General features: G+C 45.6%; 1 protein-coding gene across 7 annotated transcripts in view; it reads right to left on the bottom strand.

Moving 5' to 3' along the window:
• Positions 1-4,836: 4,836 nt before the first annotated feature.
• Positions 4,837-25,151, bottom strand: part of ARHGAP17 (Rho GTPase activating protein 17) — a 100,705-nt gene continuing 80,390 nt past the window's right edge. For 2 of the 7 annotated variants that reach the window (XM_070362663.1, XM_070362666.1), the window contains 4 exons: positions 24,098-24,331; positions 21,959-22,122; positions 14,132-14,725; positions 4,837-5,697 (listed from right to left, as the gene is read on the bottom strand). In XM_070362663.1, coding sequence (XP_070218764.1) covers positions 5,567-5,697; positions 14,132-14,725; positions 21,959-22,122; positions 24,098-24,331 — 1,123 coding nt within the window. In that variant the 3' untranslated portion in view covers positions 4,837-5,566. Of the gene's footprint in view, positions 5,698-11,197; positions 11,247-12,853; positions 13,031-14,131; positions 14,726-21,958; positions 22,123-24,097; positions 24,332-25,151 lie in introns of all 7 variants that reach the window. The other 5 variants (XR_011462638.1, XM_070362665.1, XM_070362664.1 and 2 more) reach the window with 5 other exon arrangements.

Here is a 25,151-nt window from a genome sequence, read left to right as displayed (position 1 = left end):
AAGGTTAGAAGCTGGAAAAAGAGAGAAGGGTAAAGGCTTCCTTGTCTCAAAAGGCAGTCATTTACTCTTTCTGTCCATCAAGTAACATCAACAGCCAAATCCAAAAGGTGAGACAAGCAGAGACTCCCAGCCCTCCAGGAAACACATCTCCTGGGCTGGGTGAACTCTTCCCCGGCTCATCTTCCAAGCAGGAGGAATGGGACCTGCCTTCTGTCTCCTGCCTTTCACTGTTGATGGCTTTGGCTGAAGAAATAGCTGGTCCCCAAAGGTTTTCTCACTGTGAAGTTTGCACCTCTCTATGACCTCTGGGAAACAGACCTGAGTTGGTGCCCTGGAATCTTGTGCCATAAGAAAATCAGGGGATCGGCTGCATGTCCCAAGTTCTGCCTTAGCTTGGGCCTTTCTGCTTGACTCACCACAATGCTGTTCCCAACAAGCACCACAGCCACAAGGATCTAAAGTACAAATCCGACAGTCACTCTGCTCCTCCATCCACAGCCCGCTGCTCCCCGGTTGACTCTAAGGCCCTTCACACCCTTCACACTCCAGCTCCTGCTTCCCTCGCCAGACTCACTCCTTGCCCGTGGCCCACCTCCCCCTCTACTTCTGTGCTCTCTCTCACCTCACAGGCCATTCCTAGCACCTGGAGAGCCCACTTCTCCACTCCTCTCTCTACCAACAGGGACCTTCCTCCCGTGTGTTTCCATGGTCCACCCCTCCCCATCCCCCAGCCTCTCCCTGCTGCCAGGTATCTGTTTGCAAGCTTCCTGCAGGCCAAGACTATGTTTGTGTGGCTCAGCTTGGTTCCCCAGGGTCTAGGTCAGTGTATGGAAGAGTAAGCCCATGGTATTCACCTAAAGAAGACATAGAAATCATTATAAGACACAGCTTCAATTCGAAACATCCTTAGGTGAAAGCAAGAATTCTGTTTCTACCATGAAATAACATGAAAAACACTTTGGGTCATCCAAATATAATTTATTGATATGTATGAAAACTGCATTCAAATACAAATATAGAAGGTAAAAACAGAATTCTGATGAATTTTTGTTTTTGTTCTTTTCAAAATATATTTGGCTCAAGTATATCCTGATGGGTCATTTGTGGTGACATTTTGACGTAGGTGATGGGTAGACCCCAAGGTGACCCTCAGTGATCCCCACCTCCTGGTGTCTTGCTCTTGTGTAATCCCCTCCCCTTGAGTGTGGACAGAGCCTGTGATTGGCTTCTAACCAACACAATATGGCAGGGGTGATGAGATGCTGTCTGGGATTGCATTACAGCACGCAGACACAGTCTTGCCAGCAGACTCACTCTAGGGGTCTCCTTGTTGACTTGAAGTAGCAGCCTCCCTGCGGAAGCCCATATGATCAGAACTGCAGGCAGCACTTAGATCACGGTCAGCAATCAGCATAGGCTCTCAGACCTGTGGTCCTACAAGCACAAGCACGTGACTTCTGACAACATCCCGAGGGAGCTTAGGAGTGGGTCCTTCCCCAGTCGGACCTCCAGATGACACCCCAGACCCACGTGACCCTTGACTGCAGCCTTGTGAGACCCAGGCAGAGGGGCTAGCTAAGTTCTGTCTGGACTTGTGACCCACAGAAACAATGAGATAATAAACGTGCATTGTTCTAAGCTGCTTAAGTTAGTGGTCATTTGTTGCTCAGCGATAACTGACAGTGTGTACCATTTATGCATACCTGTGTGGATAAGAAGGGTGGGGTGATGTGGGGAGAGCTTGCCTGTGGGGTTGCCAGGGGTTTGTACAGCTACGTGCCAGAGAGTGAGCAGAAGAGGGCAGCCTCTGCCGGCTGGGGTGATGAGATATCATCTCTGGTTGTATTATAGCATGTAGTGCTACACTCTCTTTTGAAGAGTGTATCAAGTAGGAGTCATTTGCTTGCAAGTAACAGAGACAAACCCTACAAAGTTCAGGCAAAAAAACAATAAAAAATAAAGGTGAGGCGGGGGAGGGGGGAGAATTTGTGGTGAGGGTACCAGGGCAAGAAATGCAGAATGGCCTCAGTGATGGAGATGGGTTAATGGGAGAGTGAACTGCAGAGACACCTCTAAAAGTGATGCCAGAGAAGGTGCCTCAACTCTGCACCACTTCATGCCTTTTCCCTAAGCTGGCGACTCAGGCAGTTTGAACCGCTTTTTGCCTTTTGGTTGCATCAGAGCCAGTGGCCTCACCATGTTCACAGATCTTTATCTTCAGCTCCATCACTAGGCTATTAGCAAAATGGATGCCTTTGGTCTAGAAATATCTGTCAGTGGTGTGCCGCCCGGTCTCATGCAAGACCCTATACTGTGAGTCAGAGACTACTTAGGGCTCTGAAATGCACTCACAGACCATCAGGCTCAGGGTGCAGGTGGCAGAATGGTGGGACTAGACCACAGGTAGAGAAACTAGAAAGAGGGTTTGTCTTAAGTCCTGCAAATATGAGCACTTTAAGGACTCACTGGGCTCAGGACAGTACTGGAAGCTGAAGCCCCAAGAAGGGGACCAAGGGGATCCACGGAGCCCCCAAGGGAACCAGGGTATTAAACAGGTTCAGGGATTCAGTCATTCCACGTGCTTCTGACCTGTAGGGAATTCACAGGGTAGAGCCCAGTACAATCAAGGTAACCAGGGTACACCCTGACCCCCTGCCTGCAATGGGTGCATAGTGAGAGGCCCAGGTCCTTGACTCTGGTGTCGCTGTGGGCAGGGAAGCAGGAACAGAAGGCCTGGGCACCCAGGACTGACACTGCCATGAGGAATATTTGTATGGAGAAGGGAAGGGAACAGTTTGAAGGGCAGATCCCAGCACCTCCCTTGATGGTCAGGGAAGGCCATGTGAGTTTGTATTACAGACCTCTCCACCTCTCTGATGGTGGGTATGGTGAAAAGACTCTTGTCATGTGTAGTATACCCTGGGCAAGGTGACAGTCACATGGCGACCCCTGCCCCCCACACAGGGGTGATTCTGTCTCTGCAGCACCTTGGAGGTGCTCCCGTGGTGATGCAATGACAGCTCTGATTACAAGCTGAGCCAGCACGTCCCACACCATGACTCGGCCATTCAGGAAGGACAGCGGCTGCTGACACACACAGGGGCAAGCAAGCTTCATCTTTCTTTAGATGGGAGCCGCTGTGGTAGGGTGACAGCTACAAACAACTGGAGAGGGAAACATGAACACTGTTCCTAAAGTAAAGAGGTAGGGTTTGGTGTATTTCAGAATCATTTTGTTCAAATAACAAACCTCAGCATACATTCTGGGGAGAATGTTTGCCATGGCCCTTCCTCCTCCCCAGGCACCCACACCGTCTCCTGGGCAAGCACCGCATCCCAGCTCCCTCTGGAGTGTGAGTTCAGGCATTCTGGAAGAAGTATCTCCAAGGTCTGCAGAGATGCCTGACTGGATGGCTGAGCTTCTTGGAGAGGGGGTCAATACTTAGGAGCAACATATCAATACACGGAGACTTTTGCTTTCTCTAGAGGTTTTTTACTACAGTGCTAAACAGGGATGGGAGGGAGCAGAGAAAAAGAACAGAGGTGGTGTATGAGGAAGGAAAGAGTGAGCCTTCAGTAAACACAAATTTAAGATAGAGGGTAAACAGGTTTACAGGTACATATTTTCAATGTAATTTAAAAGTGCAGGGAGTTAAACTTTGAGTTAAGAGAAAAAAGTGATTGTCTTTTGCAAGTTAAGTTTCAGTCAATTCATATAACTGTGGTGCTGGAGAAGACTCTTGAGAGTCTCTTGGACTGCAAGGAGATCAAACCAGTCAATCCTAAAGGAAATCAGTCCTAAATATTCATTGGAAGGACTGATGCTGAAGCTGAAGCCCCAGTCTTTGGCCACCTGATGCGAAGAGCTGACTTATTGGGAAAGACCCTGATGCTGGGAAAGACTGAAGGCAGGAGAAGGGGGTGACAGAGGATGAGATTGGTTGGATGGCCACCACTGATCCAATGGACATGAGTTTGAGCAAGTTCCTGGAGATAGTGAAGGGCAGGGAAGCCTGGTGTGCTGTAGTCCATGGGGTTGCAGAGTTGGACATGACTGAGCAACTGAAAAACAACGACAACAGGGGAAGGAGGTCCAGTGGCTTCTGAGCAGGGGTCGGGTCATGGATTCTATCAGTGGAGCCACTTGGGGCAGCCAGCATGGCAGCCTGTGTCCCAAGAGACGATGCCAAATCTGGGCCACAGGGAGGCACTACCAACACAATAGGTGTCCAGCCAATCGGCCTCACTTTGCTCCAGTCCCGCATCCACTCTTCCCAGGTTATTTCAATCCTGGGAAAGAAGTGCTTTCCGGTCACTAGAAGAGGGATTTCCCTGGAAGGTAATGAATGGCTCTGCCTCCTGCACTGAGCCTGCGGGGCTGAGATACTGAGAGTTGGCCTCCAAGTGTCTAAGTGTCGCTGGACAAGTGTCTCCAGACAAGAAAAAGAATCAGGACTGGTAAGAAGAGGAAAGGAAGAGCCCAGCCCCTGGAACATTCGATGAGAGGGAACCAGTCTGGCAGGTCTCTGGTCCCCTGGGGGCGGGTCTCACTTCTGTGACCTTGCTCTTGACCCTTTCAAACTTCTACGTTCACAGTTAAGACTTTCGGCTGTCCCATCCACAAGTCTTTTTTTTAATTTAAAAACTTTTTTGACGTGTGAGATCTCAGTTTCCCTGACTAGGGACGGAATCCACGCCTCCTCCAGTGAAAGCGCAGGCTCCTAACCACTGGACTGCCAGGGAAGTCCCCCATCCACAGTTCTCTGTAGTTAAGTGACAGATGACACATGCACACACACAATCCACAGTTTTGCCTGCAAGAATGATAGTTTTCATATAAACCACAGAATATATTTAATTCAAATTAAACATGAAACTAGAGTAACGTTCGGTCCTTATCAAGTAGCAATTACATTGTTTTAAAAAAAAAAGAACAGTACATTTCTGTCTACATTCTGGCAATCCAACAAGGCACAAGGCGATCCAGTTTGCTGAGGTGACGGATCCAGCAGTCACCCCCAATGCTCGTGGTTCTGAGGGGTCGGGGAGACACAGACCATACTTCATACAAAATGATTCTGCAGCATGTCTGAAGGAGAGGAAACTCCCTTGTGATAGATGAGAAGCAAAGTCCAAGCAGCAGGAAGTAGGTGAGCATAATGGATGTACTTCATTAAATAGAGTGTTAATGCATGGCTCTTTGTTCATTCCAAGTTGCCCATGGTGCTGCCTGTGTGAACAGCAGAGACAAAAGCTTCCAACACATGTCTCGGCAATGATACACCTTCCACTGTAGGTATCTCTTTAAAAAAGAAAAAAAATTTTTTTTGGCGTGATTCTTTCCCATGTAAAGAAAGCCAACTTCTTCAAGACACAGGTCATCCAGCTTTAAGTGTCAGCCTCTGCTCTCTCCTGGGGCTGTGAGAAGGCCACGTCCAGCATGGTGAGGCCTTTCTTCTTCCCCTTCACTGAAAGCTTCTCACTGTTTGGTCTATGAAGATTAACATCTGCCTGCCCCTGCTCCACTCGCCAGGGCGGAAGGGGTCAAGGGTGGGGCGTGGCTTTCTTCACAGGGCGGTGCTTTCTGTATCATTGTCCATATCCAACAGAATGCGGCCGGGCAGGTCTTTGCTGGCTGAGTCTGAATGCATTTCAGGAAAGATGCTGCGAAGCGGTTCTGAAACCCTAGAATTGGCGTCTGGACAAAAACATGAGGAGACATGGTATCAATGGTGTGGAAATGCCCAAGAGGCCACCGAGGTTCTCTGAGAAGGAGAGAAGCTGGAGAGTTTGAGGGTCAGCCCATGCACGCACACTCCCCTACTGCAGGCACCATTAGCCCTAAGAAGTTGAGTCAAGCCTTGGAGACCCCAGGGACAGCCATGTGGCACAGACCACCTGGCTCTGGTGGTCCTTTCTGGGAGCCCATGGCAATCCTCAGAGATACAACCCTTGGAGGATCTGCTTGCTGTGACTGAGGAAGAGAGACCTTATTCCTACCAATAGCTCTAAAGCATTAACTGAAATCTGCTGACAACATCTGGGCTGCGGGAAGGGCTGAGCTTCACTGGAAAGGGTTCCCTCCTCTGAGGCTGGTGAGTTTCCTCCTGATACTAATGAATGCTGTGGCCTCAACCTCGGCATTAGTGACATGTGGGGCCAGATCACCCTGGGTGTGGGGCTGTCTTATGCACTGTAGGATGCTGAGCAGCAGCATCCCTGCCCTTAACCCATGAGATGCTAATGCACACAGCTCTCCTTCCCGCAGCTGACAACCAAAGATATCTCTAGTCACTGCCAAATGTCCTTGGGAAGAGGGTGGGATGGCACAATCACCCCTGGCTGGCAATCACTGAGGCAGAGCAGCAAATCTCCTACAAATATTAATTTTCACATCTATTTCTAATACTTGTGCAAGCACGTGCTAAATTGCTTCAGTCATGTCCGACTCTGTGTGACCCTGTGGATTGTAGCTCACCAGGCTCCTCTGTCCATGGGACTCTCCAGGCAAGAATCCTGGAGTGGGTTGCCATGCCCTCCTTCAAGGGATTTCCTGACCCAGGGATTGAGCCCGTGTCTCCTACATCTCCTGCACTGGCAGGTGGGTTCTTTACCACTAGCACCACCTGGGAAGCCCGTTTCTAAGACTTATATACCTCCAATTCCTTTTTCGTGTCTTATTACGATGGCTGGAACTCCTTCAGTGAGATGGCAAATACATGGTCCTCAAGCCATGATTGCTCACAGGACACCTGAACCAATCACAGCCCTCTTCCTAGTGAGATGGTGGGTCTCAGATTCCTTCATCATGAACAAATACTTGCTCAGCACCTACCACATTCTAGCTGTGAAGACGCAATAGTGAACAAGTCAGACACAGCTTTAGTTGAAGCCCATGGCCAAGTTGGGGAGACAGGCCTTCTGGTCTTGAAAAACTTGTTTCTCTAGTAGATGTGAATTCTAGCAAATGATGAGCCTTGTTAGGGATTTTAGGGCAGTGGAACAGAGGCGGGAGATGTTTAGATGTGTTGTAGTTTCCTTTTGCCAGGTTAGAGCTAGTCATGTAGGGAGCAGGAAGTGGGTGGTGGGGCGGCAGGGGGGACGTGTGGTGGGGTTTTCCTGTTATGCTTAGAGCTGCTTTTCTGTACTGGCTGTGGTGCAGTATGCCCTTGCTAGAAGCTGCTTTCAACAGTACTAAAACAGTACTAAACAGTACTTCTGTTTTAGCCACTCCTGATCCACATAGGCAGAACTGGCAAATGCAATTGTATCCTGAGAGGCTCACTTCTTTGAGACTCCTGCTCTGACACATCCCTACAGCTCTGAGGTGTGAGATCTACTTACTTCCTGGGGTGTCCCTTTTCTCTCAGTCACTCCTGGGTTGGCAGACCATCCCTTGAGATTTGCTATGCACCATAACTCAGGTGAATATCCGAATTTATGGAGGTGCCAAGGTGTCAAAGAGTTGAGGTGCTGCGTGTCATTTCAGATAGCTCAGGTCTTATGGTAATTGTAAAGTCAACTGAGTGTGCTGAACGGCACTGTCTAAAGGTACAGGAAAGGGTGTCTATGTACACAGAATACAATGTCTCAGATTTGTCCTCAGCAGAATGAAGGTCAACAAGGGCAGGGACCACGTCTGTCCTACTTACAGTGCGTCCTTGGTGCCCAGAACAGTGATGAGTTAATAGCAGATATTCAATAAACATTGTGGCTGTTTGTGTCTGTCTGGACAGAAGAATAGATAAAAAGTCATCTAGTCCAGCCATCTTTCTAATCCTCTTTGCCGACAGCCTCATGTAAAGAAGTGGCCATGTCTTGAAGACAACACTGAAACAAGAAACTCAATGCACATTCAACCCCTTTACCATTATCCCAACCCAGCAAGACAGATGGGACAATCAGCCAGTGCCGCTCCCTGGCTCATAGACTTTACACAGAACCATGGAACTGACATGCATGATGCAAAGGGAGTGTGCATATGAGTTAGATTTCTACTGATCAGTATCTATTTACATGTAAACGTAACACTATCAGTAACAGATCCTTTTCAGAGTACAAACTTGTTATTTTTCTTCTTTTTCTTTTTTTAACATCACCAATAATTTCTGGACTTGACTTTTCTGAATTTCTCTAGCTATTTATGATGAACACACATTACTTACATACTTAGAAGAAAAATGTGTGGTGGGACATAGAGGAAATTCCTTTACTTCACATTGCCTGGTTTGCCTGAGGCTGGTGGATTTCTCCCATCTCACTTTTATATGAACCATTTCTTGAAAGAAAACTACAAATCTGTTTACACACAAAAAGCAGTAAGAATCACGGCATGTGTGCAGAGCCAGCTTTCAGAAAGAGACAGATTTTTATCCCAGTGGCCGAAGCTACTGAGCAGCTGCTACTTTCCAGGTGTGGTGCTGAGTGCGCCACACACGTCACCACATCACAGCATCACACTGAACCCTCGTGAAATCACCCCAAGGCGGCACTGGCACCGCCATAAGACAAGCAAGGGGGGAGTCTTGGGCGGGGCTCGGCTCTCTGATCCAGGGGACACAGCCAGCACTGGAAGGAGGAGCTAAGCCAGACCAGCTGGGCTCTGGAGCCTGGTTCTTAATTTGCAGAAGGCCTCTCCACCTCCCTAGAGGAGTCTAGATGCCCCTGGAAGAGGGGCCTGGGAGAGAAGACAGCACCTGAGCAGATAATGGCTTGAGGCTTAGACTCTTGGCCTCATTTTAGTGACTTAAAGTGTCACTAGTCCCTTTAGTGACTTAAAGACTTTTGGCTCATTATTTGCAAAGGAGATAAAGGTTCTTTTAGGAAGATGCCTATAGGAGCCCTTCAATGTTTTTTCAAAAAACATCTTCAAAACTTTCTGGCTATGGATTTACTTACGCAAGGCATCATTTTTCATTATACGCACTCCAAGATGGGCTGGTCTTTGAGCATATTTCTTGGAGTTAAGTTCATATGAAAAGTATTATAAGAAGGCTGAGCAAGAGGGCCAAGTCACAGCCTCTGCTTGCTGGTAGAATGCCATGTGGTTCACCATTGCTCTGGGGCTCTGGCTAACATACCCTGGATCCTCCAGTTCCACGAACAGAGGAGCCTGGTGGGCTACAGTCCATGGGGCTTCAAAGAGTTGGACACGACTGAGATACTGAGCACGCACACACACATCGAAGGGTGGGCCTTCTGAGGGTGGGAACTGGCATTCTACAGTTAGGGTACGGTCCTAGGAAGTCTGTCACGCCAACAATATTTAGTAGTGATTTAGGTGGTAAGCCTACCCTTCAGAAAGGCCAAGGTTATTCTGATAGCCACTCTGACACGTTAAGGGGTCCAAACACAGACCTGAAATTAAACATTTCAGGCACAAGTGCAGGGTGAACCACCCCACTCTCAACCATTAAACCCTTCTCTAAGCTAGAGTCTGAGGAAATGACTTCCTTATAATCCTCATCAGTTTTCTAGGGTTGGGAGAGGCTTACTCATCTGCAAGCGACTTTGAGTCAACTTTTTATTATTTCAGTCAAAGGAGAGCGCCTGTTCTGGTCTCACTGGATGTTTATCTTGACATGATCCTGACATCCACTTATTAAAAATAAAATGCAACTACAAGCAGAAGCCACTTACATGTCCAACTGTGAGCAATAAAACATCTGCTTAATGAAATATCATGTAGTCACTGAAAAACTACATTATAACATGGGAAATAGCATATCATATAAAGTTATAAAAATTGTATCATAATATAAGAAAGAGCACATGATGTAAAGTAAAATAAAAACGTAAAATCAAACTCTGTATATGCCAAACAATTATGATCATGCATCCCTTTGCCTTTTAGGAAAAAAAAACTAGAAGAAAAAAATAAAATATGAATAGTGGACTTCTTCAATTATGGAAGGGTGATTTCTTATTGTTTCTAATTTCCCAATTTGCTTTAGTATTCATATTTATTTTTTTAATATATTACTTTTTTTGGATTTTTTTTTTTTTTTTTTTTTTAGTATGGACCATTTTTATGGTCTTTATTGAATTTGTTACAATATTGCTTCTGTTTTATATTTTGGTTTTTTGGCCACCAGGCCTGTGGCATCTTAGCTCCCCAGCCAGGGATCGAACCTGCACCCCCTACATTGGAAGGTGAATTCTCAACCACTGAACCACAAGGGAAGTCCCAATACGTTACTTTCATTTTATTAAAAAAATGCTTAATTTTAAAAAGCAAAAGCTATGAGAACCAGCAAAATGTCAACTGTTTGATACAATTATTGTGACTGGTTCTACCACTGTGCAGTGGACGAATGATTTACTAAATTAACTTTCAGGCTCACTAAATTAAGAATATCTTCTACTCCATTCCTGCACAGGGAGCTCAGCACAGGGCTCTCTGATGACCTAGAGGGGTGGTAGGGTGGGTGAGGGGGTGGGTGGTGGAAGGGAGGCTCAAGACGGAGGGGATATATGTATACATATAATTGATTCATGCTCTTGTACAGCAGAAACTAACACAACACTGTAAAGCAATTATACTCCGATAAAAAAATATATGTATCTTCTAGTCCAGAGCACTGTCTTTTCAACCCACTACCAAGTGGCACATTGGAATCAAAATACTGGGCTCCAGACCTGACATGTCTGGATCTGGGCATGTGAGTCTTTAAAATGGTGACATACGAATCTAATACCTAACTCTGATTATCTATTTTTTCTCGATAAAAATGATAATAAATAGCTACCACTGACTCAGACCCCCTGTATATTAAGAACTGTAAGGTCCTTTCCTTATTTTATCTACTGTAACGCCTTGGATAGTTACTCTCGCAAATGTCACCATTTTACAGAGCAACCCGGTGATGCGGTGCCGCTGTTCCACAGAAAGCTGAAATTCGAATTCAGGCATGTCTGGTTCTAGTGTGGTTTTTCACTACCCCTCAAGCCTGCCCGGAACAGAAAAGACTAGAAGTTGAGGAGGTGACAAGGCCAGCCCGGTGACACGGGAGTGTGAACACAGTACTCACAGTCCTTGGCAGCAAGCATGAACAAAGCCAGCCTCCCTCAGTGCATGCACGGTTAGTGGGGGTGCGAGCAGGCAGGGTTAGAGTGAACGGTTAACATCGGGCATTAGTGCGCGGACATGATCATCAAGTAGCAACAATGCTTTGGCCAATCAGGTGCCTTTTCCTTACCATTAAATATTCCAATTTCAGTTCTTACTGAATATGGCAGGTCATACATCTAAATTATTTAATGAAATGTTTAGATTAGAACACTCTAAAATCTATTACTTTAAAAACAGCAAGATGTAAACTCTTTTCCTTGCAAAGCTAAAATCCTACGGCTCTTTTTTCCTACTGCTTTCTAGAGTTAACAATTAAGAAGAGATTCAGAAGGACAGCAGAATCCCTCCTTTCTCTGGTGCTGAGCTGCCAGAAATTGACTGCCAAACCTGTTTGGTATCAGGAATCTCTCCTGAGAGCTTATCTTAATCCCCAGGCCATAAGTTTTTAAGATTAAATGCTCTCAGTGAATAACCTGTTTTCAGGAATTCATCTGTCTAGAGTTTTCCAAATGAAAACATGATTTCATAATAAAGGACTACCTGTCTAGGGAAGTTAAAACATTTTCTTCTTCTTGAAAAACCCAATGACTGTATTCCAGATTGGTTAACAGCAGCATGATCAACACAAGCATATTCGTAAATTCTAGATGCTGGCCTTTTATGTACTTCTAATGGCAATTCAGGGGATTTGAAGAAATTAAAAATTAATTCTGTAAAACAAAGATATGGTGACCTGGAATTTCTTGAGTTAGGAGAATTCAAAGTACAGATTGATTTTTACAATATTTACCTAATATCCTAGGAAAAGTTATTTATAATATCAAATTTCACTTATCTGACAGTTGTTAAAGTACAGAACATTACAGTGTCATAGCACATCAATAAAATAAGTTTCTGGAATAAAAACACCCGGATAACAATGGTAGTGAAGAGCAGATACAATTCTGATTGTAGTCTTTCCTCTAAAGAAAAGGGAAGATCTGGAAATAAAATTCTGATGTATCACAAGAATTAAAGTGTTAAAAGGCTCAGCCTTAATTAGGGTTTAGTCTTTTCACTCTGTGATTTCCACACCCAACTGGGTAACTGCAGACTTCTGGGTTCATTACCCAGGAGTCAGGAAGGTAGAATAAGACCTGAGCCCTCCACTGGTTGTAAAGATTGAGTTCTTGTTTTCCCTTTCTGGTTTTTACAGAAAGTCTTCCTCAGGCCAAAGCTGGGAAAACTCTAAGTAGCCCACTGAAGGCTTAAGGCTCAGGTCAGCTGATTAGAACTGAGTTGGACACATGACAAGAGCCTTATGCTGTCCAAGCGTGGACCTAAAGGCTAGATTCAGATGAGCCTCACAGTACCTTTCAAAAAGCTCATGTGGTTTAAGAAAGCAAAATGTAAGCATGCCAGAATGCAAAGAAATTTAGTGTGGGATCTTTGGAGAAAGAACTTTTTTGGAGGGGATGGGGGATCCTGAGAATTTTAAACACCAAATTAAGAAGCTCCATGCAGTTAATTCAAAATTAAAGCTCAAGACATAAGGGATGCCATTTTCTGGGCTAACTGCACCCCAGTTCTCTTTGGTTGGACGCTGAGGAGCCAATCAATGACAGGGAAATCACGCTGAGCAGAGCAGACGCTTGGGAAAAGCTTACCAAAAAGAAAGGAAACATTTCTTAGTATTCTTATCTGAGCGGCTTGAAATTGGGCTCGAGATCTATTGACACCTACATCTCGAATTTGGAGCACTGCAGCTCCAAGTGCTTCTGATATAAACAAGAGTGATGTCTACCTGCTAGAGAATGGATGGCAGGGGGTCGGACGGCTGCTCTTGAGCACAAAGTCAAAAACACGTATACAAAACATGGCTAAGCAGGAGCATTTGGGGCTGCGGGCAAGCTGCTTGGGGAGGGTTACAGACCTTACTCCTGGAAACCTTCCCCACCTGTGAGGGCGCTAGGAAGGGCATCTATTGGGAAACAAACAAACAAACAAACCAATGTGGCTTTGTTTTTTAAATAAAAGCTGAGGTGTCATCAGAAAAAAAAAAGCTCACAATTTATAACACATGTAAATCACGCAATATATTCCTGGGGGAAAAAAGTTATCAAAAGAGAAACTAGTCGGTTAACCCTCGTCACTTAGGGTGGGATGTATCCTTTGCTCATTTTTAGCAGAGATGTCATTCAGCATGGCTGGAGGGCCCAAAGATATATTTCAGCTACTTCTCTAAAAACAGCTCCACTTAGGAAAATGTAAAACTAGGCTGTTCTAAGAAATTATTCAAAGCTCCTAATTACCATTTTTAAAAACATTAAAAAAAAATCCATCCATCTCATCCTTAAACAGTAAATTGGAGCACTTGAGATGGAAATTAAAAAAAAAAAAAATCACAATTAAATAAATGGTTATGTTCCAGACTGCCAATAAAAAATATCCCATGAGACAGGTAAAATCTGTACAATCATCAATACCTAAAACAGGTTTTCAAAGAATTAAAAGGAAATCTCAATTCTTCTGTTCTTTGCCATTAAAGGCTGGCATTCTCATGCATCTCAAATCTCCCTGCTGAGAGCATCCAGTTAGCACAAAACATAGTTTTTAAGATTATACCTGAAATGCTTCACTTACTGTAAATTACTCTTGAAAAGAAAACAAGCATTTTAATGAGTTCACTAAGAAATGAATATCATGCTCGAGTTGGACAATACCTTCCACTTGGATGAGGTCATTATACCTAGAAAATGTAAACGTAGATGGTTCTCAAACATAGTGACCCTATACATCAGGGGCTGGCAAACCTGAGGGCCAGGTAGGAACTCTGAAGGCTCTGGGAGTATAGGACTTTCCAAAGGCCGACACAACTCTGCTGTTTTAGCATAGAAGCGTCTAGAAAGAACATGTCAACAAACGGAAGGCTTTATTTATGAAAACAAGCTGGGGGCCAGATTTGGCCCACAGTCCTGGTTTGCCAACCCCTGATGTAAAATGGAAGCCTAAATGAAGGAGAATAGTAATAAAGCAAGGTAGAGTTGGCAAGGGGAACTGTCTGAATCCATTTCCCACTTACCTGTGACTATTTTGGAGGCGGTGGGAGCTGCGATGCTGAGGTTGCCGTCCCCGGCGGCGTGCGCGCCGGGAGGATGAGGGGGCGGGGGCACGTTGGGCCGGTTCCTTGGCTTTGGTACTGGTCTCGGTCTCGGTAAGGTTCCAGCGTGTGGCTGTGCGGTCTCGGGGTTACTCACCGCCTGGCCGGGGTTCTGTTTTCCGAGGGGCGGAGTGCTGGGGGGCGTTGGAGTCTGGGGAGGGGTGTGGGACGACTGCTCGAGTCCAGGCTCACCGGGCGCCGGTGGGCCCTGGCTGCCCGGCTTGGTGAGCGCCGACGGCGATGCGGCCTGCGTGGGGGGCTGCGGCGGCGGGTGGTTGGGGGCTTGGATCGGAGGCAGGCTGCTGGAGTACCTCCGCGGTGCCGAGAGCTGCGACGTGGCACAGGGCTGGCCCGGGGCCTGGCCCGGGGGCTGGGTGGGGGGAGAAGGGCTGCGGGTGGACGGCTTTGGCGACAGGCTGGGTGGGTGCTGAGATGTTCCTGGAGAACTCTGGCCCCCGGGGTGGCCGGGAGGCGGGTTTCCTGGTTTCGGGGGTGCTGGAGCAGGTTTTTTAACAGCTGCGCAAAGGAAAAACACCTCTCAGGAAGCGGAGCGCTGGGGATGGCCAACACCCCCTGGACCAGGGTACCGAGCTTAACCTCACCATGTAAGCCAGGTGAGATCCGGACCTGCCCCAACTCCCAACCCCATGTCAGCCAGGGGCACCCCCCTCCGTGGTCCTCCTCGCCCAACCCCACAGTCTCGGCCTAACCATGAGAAAAGCGTCTGACACACGCAAATTGACAGACTGTCTTCAAAATGCCAGGACTCCCCAGAACTGTCAAGGCCACGAAAAACTAAGGGAAGACTAAGAAACTGTCACAGTCCAGAAACGGTAAGGAGAGGTGGTGTTGACTAAATGCTACATGCTGTCCTGGGGGTCGGGGATCAAGCTGGGGTCAGAAGAGGGCCAGTAGAGGAAATATTGGTGAGATCTGAACAAAATACAGAGTTTGGTTAGTAGTAATGTACCAGGGTTGGTTTCACAGCCAACTCTGGTGATAAAGTACCCTGGTGATGGGAGATGTTAACCATAGGGGAAAGTGAGTGAGAAGTACACCGAAACTCTTAGACTACCTTTGCAACTTTTCTGTAAATCTAAAATTATTCCAAAATAAAAAGGCTATTTTTTTAAAAAGTACATTGTACACATATAGGTCTTTAAAAACCTGTCATTTTAAAAGCTGAATGATTAGAAAACTCAGTTAACAGAGGCTGACCCACTTACATGGAGTCAAGCACCTTAAGACCAGCTAAGTATTATTCGCTCAGTCGTGTCCGATTCTTTGCGACCCCATGGACTATAGCCTGCCAGGCTTCTCCATCCATGGAATTTTCCAGGCAAGAATACTGGAGTAGGTTGCCGTTTCCTTCTCCAAGAATAGCTAAGGAGGTCTCTAAGCATGACTGGGCCGCCTGTACGTAACCATGGACCCCTTGCCCTGAGGTATCATCTCCTAGAGGGCATGATATTTTTTTATTATTGAAAGAAATTCTACAAATTCCAGAATCATTTGTGCTAATAGATATATTCTAGATAAAAGTATAAATCTGGATGATAGCCTTGGATTCAGTTCCAAGAGTTGAACTGCATCACTCTACTTCCTACATCAGCTAAGATCAGTATCACTGCGGGTGGGGATTGGGTACCAAGGATGGCAGGGTAGGAGAAAAAAACAAGTCTGGAGCTGGTGTGGGGTTGGGAGAAATAAGTGGAAAGGAGAAACTTTAGCATTTTTTCAAATTCTGCTGAGATCCTTCTAATCCTGCAAGAAAGGAAGAGGGAAACAAAGGGAAGAAATGAAGGTGTATCATTCACCTAATACGTGACTGGCACCAAGTTAGGCCCTTTACACAGACTGTCTCATTTAAGTCTCATAAGCTCACTGCAAGACAGGCATTATCATATCCATTTCATGTGCAGAAAACCGAGGCTCAGAGAGGTCAAGTGTTTGTAAAGGGTCACACAGCCAGTACAGAGCAGAGCACAGGCTCACACCATGTCCTGTGGCCTCCTTGGACTCTTTTTCTCTCTCTTCTTCCTTCCTACGCTGCCTGGCTCCCTGCTCATAAGGTCCAGAATTCAGGAATAAAAAAGGAATAAAGTCTGCTCTGCTTGCTTGATAGAACTTTTGACCTTGGAAATGGGAAGATCTTTTCCCACAGAAACAACCAACCCACTGACAAAGGAATCTGGAACATTAGCTGCACTCTTGTTATCATAAGCAACTTAAAAAGAAAAATTTCCAGCATTCTGTTCTAAACAATATTAAATACAAATTCATGCTGAATAAAAGATCATTCCTGACATTTAAGGGTGTAGTGGGAATCTGGAGAGAAAGCACGAGAATAGCACAACAAGGTCCGAGTCCCGCGTGGAGGCCAGGCTGGGAGGAAGGCCTCGTCTAAGCCCACCCCGCAGGTGCTGGGAGGCTGAGCCAGAGCAGGTGGATGGTGCACAAAGGCTCAGACTCTTCTTGTGAGGAAACCTGAGATCTGTGATGCAGGAAAAACTCCTAAAGGGGCTATGAAGGAATCTCAACCTCGCTTCCAGGGCTATACCTGGAATCCAGGTAGAAAAGACCTAACTTCCCTCGAGCATCAGTTAGGATGCAGACAAAGATGACGGTGGCTTATAGGAGAGCCTCCGTAATAGCAAAACTGTTTTTTAATAGCAAAACTGTTATTTATTGTTTCCCCAGTCTTGGTTACTGAGATGATAACACAAGAAAATGAACTCAGAAATATACTCTTTGCCCATTTTTAAATGGGATATTCTGTTTTGCTATTGAATTGTATGAGTTTCTTATATATCTTGGATATTAACCTCTTGTGATTGGGGTAATAACTTCACAGTGAATACATGTATTAAATCATCACACTGTACACCTTAAAAATGTGCGATTCTGGATTGATACTGGAACAGAAAGAGAACTTTACTGGAAAAACTGGGGAAATGTGGTCAAAGCCTGAAGTTCAGCTAATAACACTGTTTCAGTGTTATTTTCTGATGTCTATAGTTGTTCCATAAAAGTATAAAAATTTAAGAGAGGTTCAGTGAAGACTATGTGTACATGTTCTACACTATCTCTGCAACTCTCCTTTAAGTCTAAAGTTATATCAAATTTAATATTAAAAAATATATTTTTTTGTTATATATATGTCATTTTATATTGAAGATCATCCATACTCTGATAAATGCAGTTTGGAGTTAAGACATAGGGTGCCCTGGTTCACGTGGAATTTAACTGGCTTTAGAAACATCTTCAGTGAATCATGTCTCTTTGTAGACCAGTTTCTCAGCCTCAGCATTACTGACATGTGGAGCTAGATGGTTCTGTGTTGCGGGGGGCTGTCTCGCACATGGTAGGATGTTTACCAGCATCTTGGTCCTCCACACACTAGATGCCAATACTGCTCCAAGTCTCCAGACATTGCCAAATGTCCCAGATGGTGGGAAGAGAGCAAAATCATCCCGAGATCTGAATCATTCAAGCTTCTCTAGCTCCCAAACCATACATATTTGAGTATCCTCTCTCTAACAGGCACGGGACCAGGACTAGGAATATAGGAGTGCGTGAGACAGGCAAGATCCCAGTTCTGTGAGCTATGAGGGGAGACGAGCAATATGTTAAAACACAAATTTAAAAATTTCAGATGGAGAAAAAGGCTCTGAAAGAAACAGAGTGATGTGATAAGAGAATGACTTGTGTGAGTGGTGGGCCTCAGTTCAGACTGGGTGGTCAGCGAGGGTTCACTGGGGAAGTCTTTGAGCTGAGACCTGAAGCATGGAGAGAACAGACAGCACAGAAATAAATCTGTGTCTGTACTGCCAACTGATCTTCAACAGGGTACCAAGAATACACAATGGAAAAGGATAGTTTTTCCAACAGACGATGCTGGCAAAACTGGATACTCACATGTGAAAGAATGAAATACACCCTTATCTTACACAAAACACAGAGGTCAACTCAAAATGGACTGAAGACTTAAATGTAAGACCCGAAACTGTAAAACTCTTTGAAGAAAACACAAGGGGAAAGCTTCATAACACTGGTGTTGGCAGTGGTTTCATGGATATGACATCAAATGCATAGGCAACAAAAGCAAAAATAGATGTGTGGGATTATATCAAACTACTAAGCTTTGGTAAAGCAACAAAAGAAACAGTCGACAGAATGAAAAGGCGACTTACAGAATGGGAGAAAAATTTCAAAATCATGTATCTGAAAAGGTGTTAGTTCCCCAAATATATAAACAACTCCTACAACTCAACAGCAAAATAAGTAATAACCTGATTTTAAAATAGACTCAAGACTTGATGAGGCATTTCTCTAAAGATGACATAAAAATGGCCAACAGACATATGAAAAGGTGCTCAACATTGTAACAATCAGGAAAATGCAAATCAAAACCAAAACGACATATTACCTCACACCTGCTAGAATGGCTAATATCAAAAAACAACAGACAGCAAGCATTGGTGAGAATATGGAAAAACTGGAACTCTTATACATTATTGGTGGGAATGTAGATAAGTACAGCCATTATGCCAAAGAATGCTCAAACTACCGCACAACTGCACTCATCTCACACGCTAGTAAAGTAATGCTCAAAATTCTCCAAGCCAGGCTTCAGCAATACGTGAACCATGAACTTCCTGATGTTCAAGCTGGTTTTAGAAAAGGCAGAGGAACCAGAGATCAAATTGCCAACATCTGCTGGATCATGGAAAAAGCAAGAGAGTTCCAGAAAAACATCTATTTCTGCTTTATTGACTATGCCAAAGCCTTTGACTGTGTGGATCACAATAAACTGTGGAAAATTCTGAAAGAGATGGGAATACCAGAACACCTGATCTGCCTCTTGAGAAATTTGTATGCAGGTCAGGAAGCAACAGTTAGAACTGGACATGGAACAACACACTGGTTCCAAATAGGAAAAGGAGTTCATCAGGCTGTATATTGTCACCCTGTTTATTTAACTTATAGGCAGAGTACATCATGAGAAACGCTGGACTGGAAGAAACACAAGCTGGAATCAAGATTGCAGGGAGAAATATCAATAACCTCAGATCTGCAGCTGACACCACCCTTATGGCAGAAAGTGAAGAGGAACTCAAAAGCCTCTTGATGAAAGTGAAAGTGGAGAGTGAAAAAGTTGGCTTAAAGCTCAACATTCAGAAAACGAAGATCATGGCATCTGGTCCCATCGCTTCATGGGAAATAGATGGGGAAACGGTGGAAACAGTGTCAGACTTTATTTTTCTGGGCTCCAAAATCACTACAGATGGTGACTGCAGCCATGAAATTAAAAGATGCTTACTCCTTGGAAGGAAAGCTATGACCAACCTAGATAGCATATTCAAAAGCAGAGACATTACTTTGCCAACAAAGGTTCGTCTAGTCAAGGCTATGGTTTTTCCTGTGGTCATGTATGGATGTGAGAGTTGGACTGTGAAGAAGGCTGAGCGCCAAAGAATTGATGCTTTTGAACTGTGGTGTTGGAGAAGACTCTTGAGAGTCCCTTGGACTGCAAGGAGATCCAACCAGTTCATTCTGAAGGAGATCAGCCCTGGGATTTCTTGGGAAGGAATGATGCTAAAGCTGAAACTCCAGTTCTTTGGCCACCTCATGCGAAGAGTTGACTCACTGGAAAAGACTCTGATGCTGGGAGGGATTGGGGGCAGGAGGAGAAGGGGACGACAGAGGATGAGATGGCTGGATGGCATCACTGACTCGATGGACGTGAGTCTGGGTGAACTCGGGGAGTTGGTGATGGACAGGGAGGCCTGGCGTGCTGCGATTCATGGGGTCGCAAAGAGTCGGACACGACTGAGTGACTGATCTGATCTGACAGCCATTATGGAAAACAGAATGAAGTCTCCTAAAAAAAATTAAAAATAAAACTACCACATTGATTGAAGAATCTCACTTCTGAGTATTTATCCAAAAGAAATGAAATCAGGATTTTGAAGAGACTGTTTGCACATCCATGTCCACTGAAGCATGATTCACAATAGCCAGGATGTGGAAACAATCTATTGCCCATTGATGGATAACTGGATTTTTTTTTTCTTTAAAGAAAAATGGTCATTTTTCCCAAGGAGGTGAAAAGGTATTTCTTAGTACAACTAATTTTTATCTCAATTTTATGATGAACAGGATATCAGCCCTTTAAGTGGCTCCTGATTTTTTAAATTTAGTATTCAGTATATTGGATATGGATCTTCTATACTTTATTTGCATCAAAAATTACTTCCAAATTTTTTTCTTACACTGAGAAGGGATGACTGGATTTTAAAAAAGTTGGTATATATATAAAATGGAATAGCCTCAAAAAATAGGAAATTCTGTCATATATAACAATGCAGATGAACTTTAAAGACATGATGCGAAGTGAAACAACCTAGTCACAGAAAGACCTATTCTAACTGATTCCACTTACATGAGGTATCAAGAACAGTCAAACTCTTGGAACCAGGAGTGGAATGGGCGTTGCCAGGGACTGGGGGCAGGAGTAAAGACGGGGAGTGATGGAGAGCTGGTATTCAACAGGCATAAGGTATCAGTCATGTTAGGCAGCTTCTGGAGATCTCTTGTATATCACTGTGTCTACAGTACAGGATTGTATTATGCACTGAAGAGTGCAGTACTGTCTATTATACACAAATATTTAAAAGGGTAGATCTCATGTGCTCCTACCCCAATAAAATAAAAAAGAAGGAACCATGTGAAGATGTGGGACAGAATGTTCTAGAAGAGAAAACATGTGCAGAAGCTCTAAAGAGGGAGTAAGCTTAGTGCATCTGAGGAACAGAGAGTGGACCAGTGAGGCTGAAGTCAGTAAAGGGACAAGGGAAGAGCTGGGCTCAGAGGGGCCAACCTAGACCACGTGGCCAGGCCATGCAGGGTGCCTGGTGGGAGGTCTGCATGGAAGGAATGGAGAGTTCCAGCCAGGATGACTCACTCAGCTTTGTGGCTTAAAGCCATCCCCCTCCTGATGGGCATTATGCTGAGCAAAATAGGTCAGAAAGAGAAATCCTGTATGATATCTCTTCTGCATGGAATCTAAGATACAACGGAGTGGTGAATAAAACAAAAAAACAGCAGACTCAAAGATACATAGAACAAAACAGTGGTTACCACTAGGGAGAGGGATGCGGGGAGGGGCAAGAAAGGGGTATGGAAAAAAGGGGGTGTTATTATGGGATTATATTAAATCACGTGTGCAAAACTTTTGAAAAAACTGTAAAGCACTATAGAATTTAAAGAATTTTTCATTAAAAAAAAAAAAAAGCCATGTCCCTGCCTGCGGGGGTGAGGACCACAGTGGCACAGGTGGGAGCAGGTCAGATTACATGTGAATGGGGACCCAGAGGCCCAGAGCCCAATCCAGAGAGCCTGGGGACTCCCAGGCCCAGGAAGCCTGGCTGGGACAGAGGCTGTGATTCTGAAAACAGAGTGAGGGCTTGGAACACCAGGTTCCTGGAAAACAGGGAGCATTTCTGGAGAAACGACTGTCTCTCAGGCTTGGTAGCTCAAACATATTCTGAAAGGTCTGTTTGCCTGCTCCCCATTTTTCCACTTCCCTTAAGGATTCTTTTCCTTAACGACTGGTATTTCTGCTTGCCACTTTACAACAGATGTGGAACCATCAGCCGGAGAGCTTCTCAGCCTGACCGCTACGCTGACCCAGGGAGGTGTGCGTGTCCCTCCCCAAGGGCACGAGTGAAGGTGGCGGGGACTTACCTCGGCGCACAGTGTGAGGGCTCGGGCCGGCGGAATTGTGCACGGGGCCCACAGAGAGCTGATGGGAGCCGGCAGCTGCCTGGGCCTGGCTTGGGCCGGGGGCCGCCTGACTGCTGTTCCTCCCGGGCGCGGGGGCAGCTACAGAGTCCTTGGGCTTTGGAGGACTATGGGGAGCAGAAGCCACGTTAGATGTCAAGCATTTCCAGCTAGAAAAGCTAAACATGCTGTAAAGTATGGGATTCCCACTAGTTTTCCCCATAGCAGGCAAGGAGGTGGTCTGAACTTTTAAATAGCTCACTCAGTGTCTCTGAAGCTGGTATCTATTTGGTGCCAGCCAGGATCACAGATTTTGAGATTCATGGCACCAGATGGTCTTCCAACTACTCTGTCACTTAAAAATCATGAGAGGCCATTTTGCAGCAATCAATAAGAAATTTCAAGTTCTAATGAGCTTGTACTTAAATTGGGCAACATTTAAAGACATGAAAGGGTTTTGGGACTTCAAAATAATACCATTTTGACATACACGTTGGACAAAACTAAGCAAATGGAGTAGCAAAACACTAATGCTATGCTAAATGATCAAGTGCTCAATTATTATCAATAATTTGGCCTGCAGGAAAGAGAAACTCTGAGAGGCTAAATGATTACTCAAGGTCCAGGGTGGGTTAATAGTGGCGTAGAGATCAGATCTGAGGTTCCACTAATCCCTGGCTCAGAACTCTGTATACTGAACTTTACAGCTACAATTTGTCAAGGTAAATGCCATTGATGAGATGTACCCCAAGATATCTACAGAGCACAAAAAACAAAGAGCAAATTGATGACGGAGATCCTACTTGTCCTTCTGCGGTGAAGACTAATTTGTCTTAAATAAAATATTTTGCCTGATTAAAACAAATTGAACGCTGCAGGTAAATGAAAATGTGTGAGTCTGCTAAGACTTTTTCTCCAAGCAAAAGATTTAGGCCCAAATGAACACCTGTGTGGCAGGAGTTATGGACAGGCCAAGGTGGAGCTTACAATGCGTGTTTGAAGCACCAGGGAGTTTGAGGCCTTAGTTATTTTTAACCAGGAGGTATATTTCCTTCAATTATGCTGGTAGAAAGGAATGTAGGAATGTACAAAGCCCTCAGTTAGCTATGAGAATTTAATGAGATTCTCATCTCATTATGCTTTGCACATGACAAGCAGTCTCTCCCCACCAAAGGAGAAGACCTGAGGGAGCTCCCCCAAGGCAAAGTCACCTCTGGGCAGGAAAAAAGTGCACGATTCACAGGCGGCCATCCTTGTTTTACCTTTTATTTTACTTGATATATGACCGTTCAGTGCTTTATAGGTGGCCAAGGTAGACCAAATACAGTAAACATGTTAGCATGTACAAGAGGGGCTCATCTTTTATAGCAGCTGCCAGCTCTGAACCACCCAACATACCACCTCAAGTGGCTTCTCGTGGCTATCTGCCCAGGTCAGAGTGGAGAACTGAATTCACGCCAATTCAATAAAGGTCTCCAGGTCAAAGGTATTTTTCCCTAAAGCTGCTATAAATTCACAGTCCACTCCAGGTGGCTAATCAAAAGGTGAAGTAACCAAAGAGCCTCCGAAGAAAATCTACCATTATTTTCTACAATCCCCTCCCCTACAAGACTTAAAGTCAGGGGGCTGGGGGGATGCTCAGTATAGTGGCCAGCACAGTTATTCACTACATCTGATTGGATGGATGGCTGAATGGATGAGTGAAGGAATGCGAGGAATATGATTATCTTACTAACTTGTTACAGGCCAGCATTTACTAGTTAGCGTTCTGGATGACAACAAGCAAGTGCTACGTGAACAACGAGTATACATCAAACAGGTAGGAGAGGCTTATGACTGTGAGACACTCACTGGCTTCTAGCTTCCCACCCCTAAAGCAGTATGGTAAAGAATGCAAACAAATGTTGCTTTCTTTTGAAAACAGGAAAGGAAGCAAGCAATTTGCAGTCTTTTTTTCCATCCTTTGCCAGGAGGAGTGAAGGCAAAGATGGTTCATGCTGTGCCAAATGATCCTTGGGACATGGAGGCCATGCCCGCAGGCCAGCACCTGCAAGAAGGCTGGGGTGTCTGGCACCCACTGCCAGCAGAAGCTGGCCTCCTTACCTGCTGTCGCCCGGGCTGGGCCCCTGCTCCAGAATGCCTGCAGAGGAGGGGCCAGTCCCACCCCCTGTGCTGCTCTCGGCCCTAGAGCTCTGAGGAGGGGGCTCTGGGCCCGCCGGAGCCAAGGTGCTGCCATCTGTGGGCGGGAGTGGTGGCTGGAAAGCAGGGGATACGTGCTTTCTATTTAGGGTGCCACCCCGCCGGTGGGCCTGGAAGTCCATAAGCTTCACACCAAAGCTACACAGAGAGAAGAAAAGTGAGCAACACACCATGCGAGCCGACCACTGACACAGACGCCCGTCGGTCCCCGCGTGTTAAACCCCACACGCGGGGACAGCCACCCCAGTTGCCCAGCATGCAATGAAGCAGCAAGGACCAGATGAATGGTCGCTCCTGTTACTCAGGCACGGAGTAACAGGGCTCTAAATCTGGACCTGGTACTGACCAACGTCCTTTCTGAAAGTGGGTGTGAGCAGCTGAAAGCAAACACGCAGGCCTCATCCTGAGTGAGCGCCATCATAACAGCGTGTTTATTTCCATAGTTTATTTCCACGAGGCCATCACCTGGAATCTGTGTGTTTCCCCATCAAGGTGGAAGCTGAGTGCAGAAGTGCCACCAGCAGCAAAGTCAGACAGCCTTACGTCACCTCTTAAGCTGAGATGTAGAAACTTAGGTCTGCTGCTGCTGCTAAGTCGCTTTAGTCGTGTCCGACTCTGTGCGACCCCATACACGGCAGTCCACCAGGCTCCCCTGTCCCTGGGATTCTCCAGGCAAGACCACTGGAGTGGGTTGCCATTTCCTTCTCCAATGCATGAAAGATTAAAGTGAAAGTGAAGTCGCTCAGTCAAGTCTGACTCTTAGCGACCCCATGGACTGCAGCCCACCAGGCTCCTCCATCCATGGGATTTTCCAGGCAAGAGTACTGGAGTGGGGTGCCATTGCCTTCTCCAACTTAGGTCTATGCGTATGCAAAGAATATATCCAAAAGGACGCGCTGTTTGTTGTTTAGCTGCTAAGTCATGTCCGACTCTTTGCGACCCCATGGACTGTGGCCCA

Source organism: Bos mutus, chromosome 25 (genome assembly GCF_027580195.1).
Source record: "Bos mutus isolate GX-2022 chromosome 25, NWIPB_WYAK_1.1, whole genome shotgun sequence".
Classification (NCBI taxonomy): domain Eukaryota; kingdom Metazoa; phylum Chordata; class Mammalia; order Artiodactyla; family Bovidae; genus Bos; species Bos mutus.
Note: the sequence above shows the minus strand (reverse complement) of the source record. Positions and strands in the feature narration are given on the sequence as shown.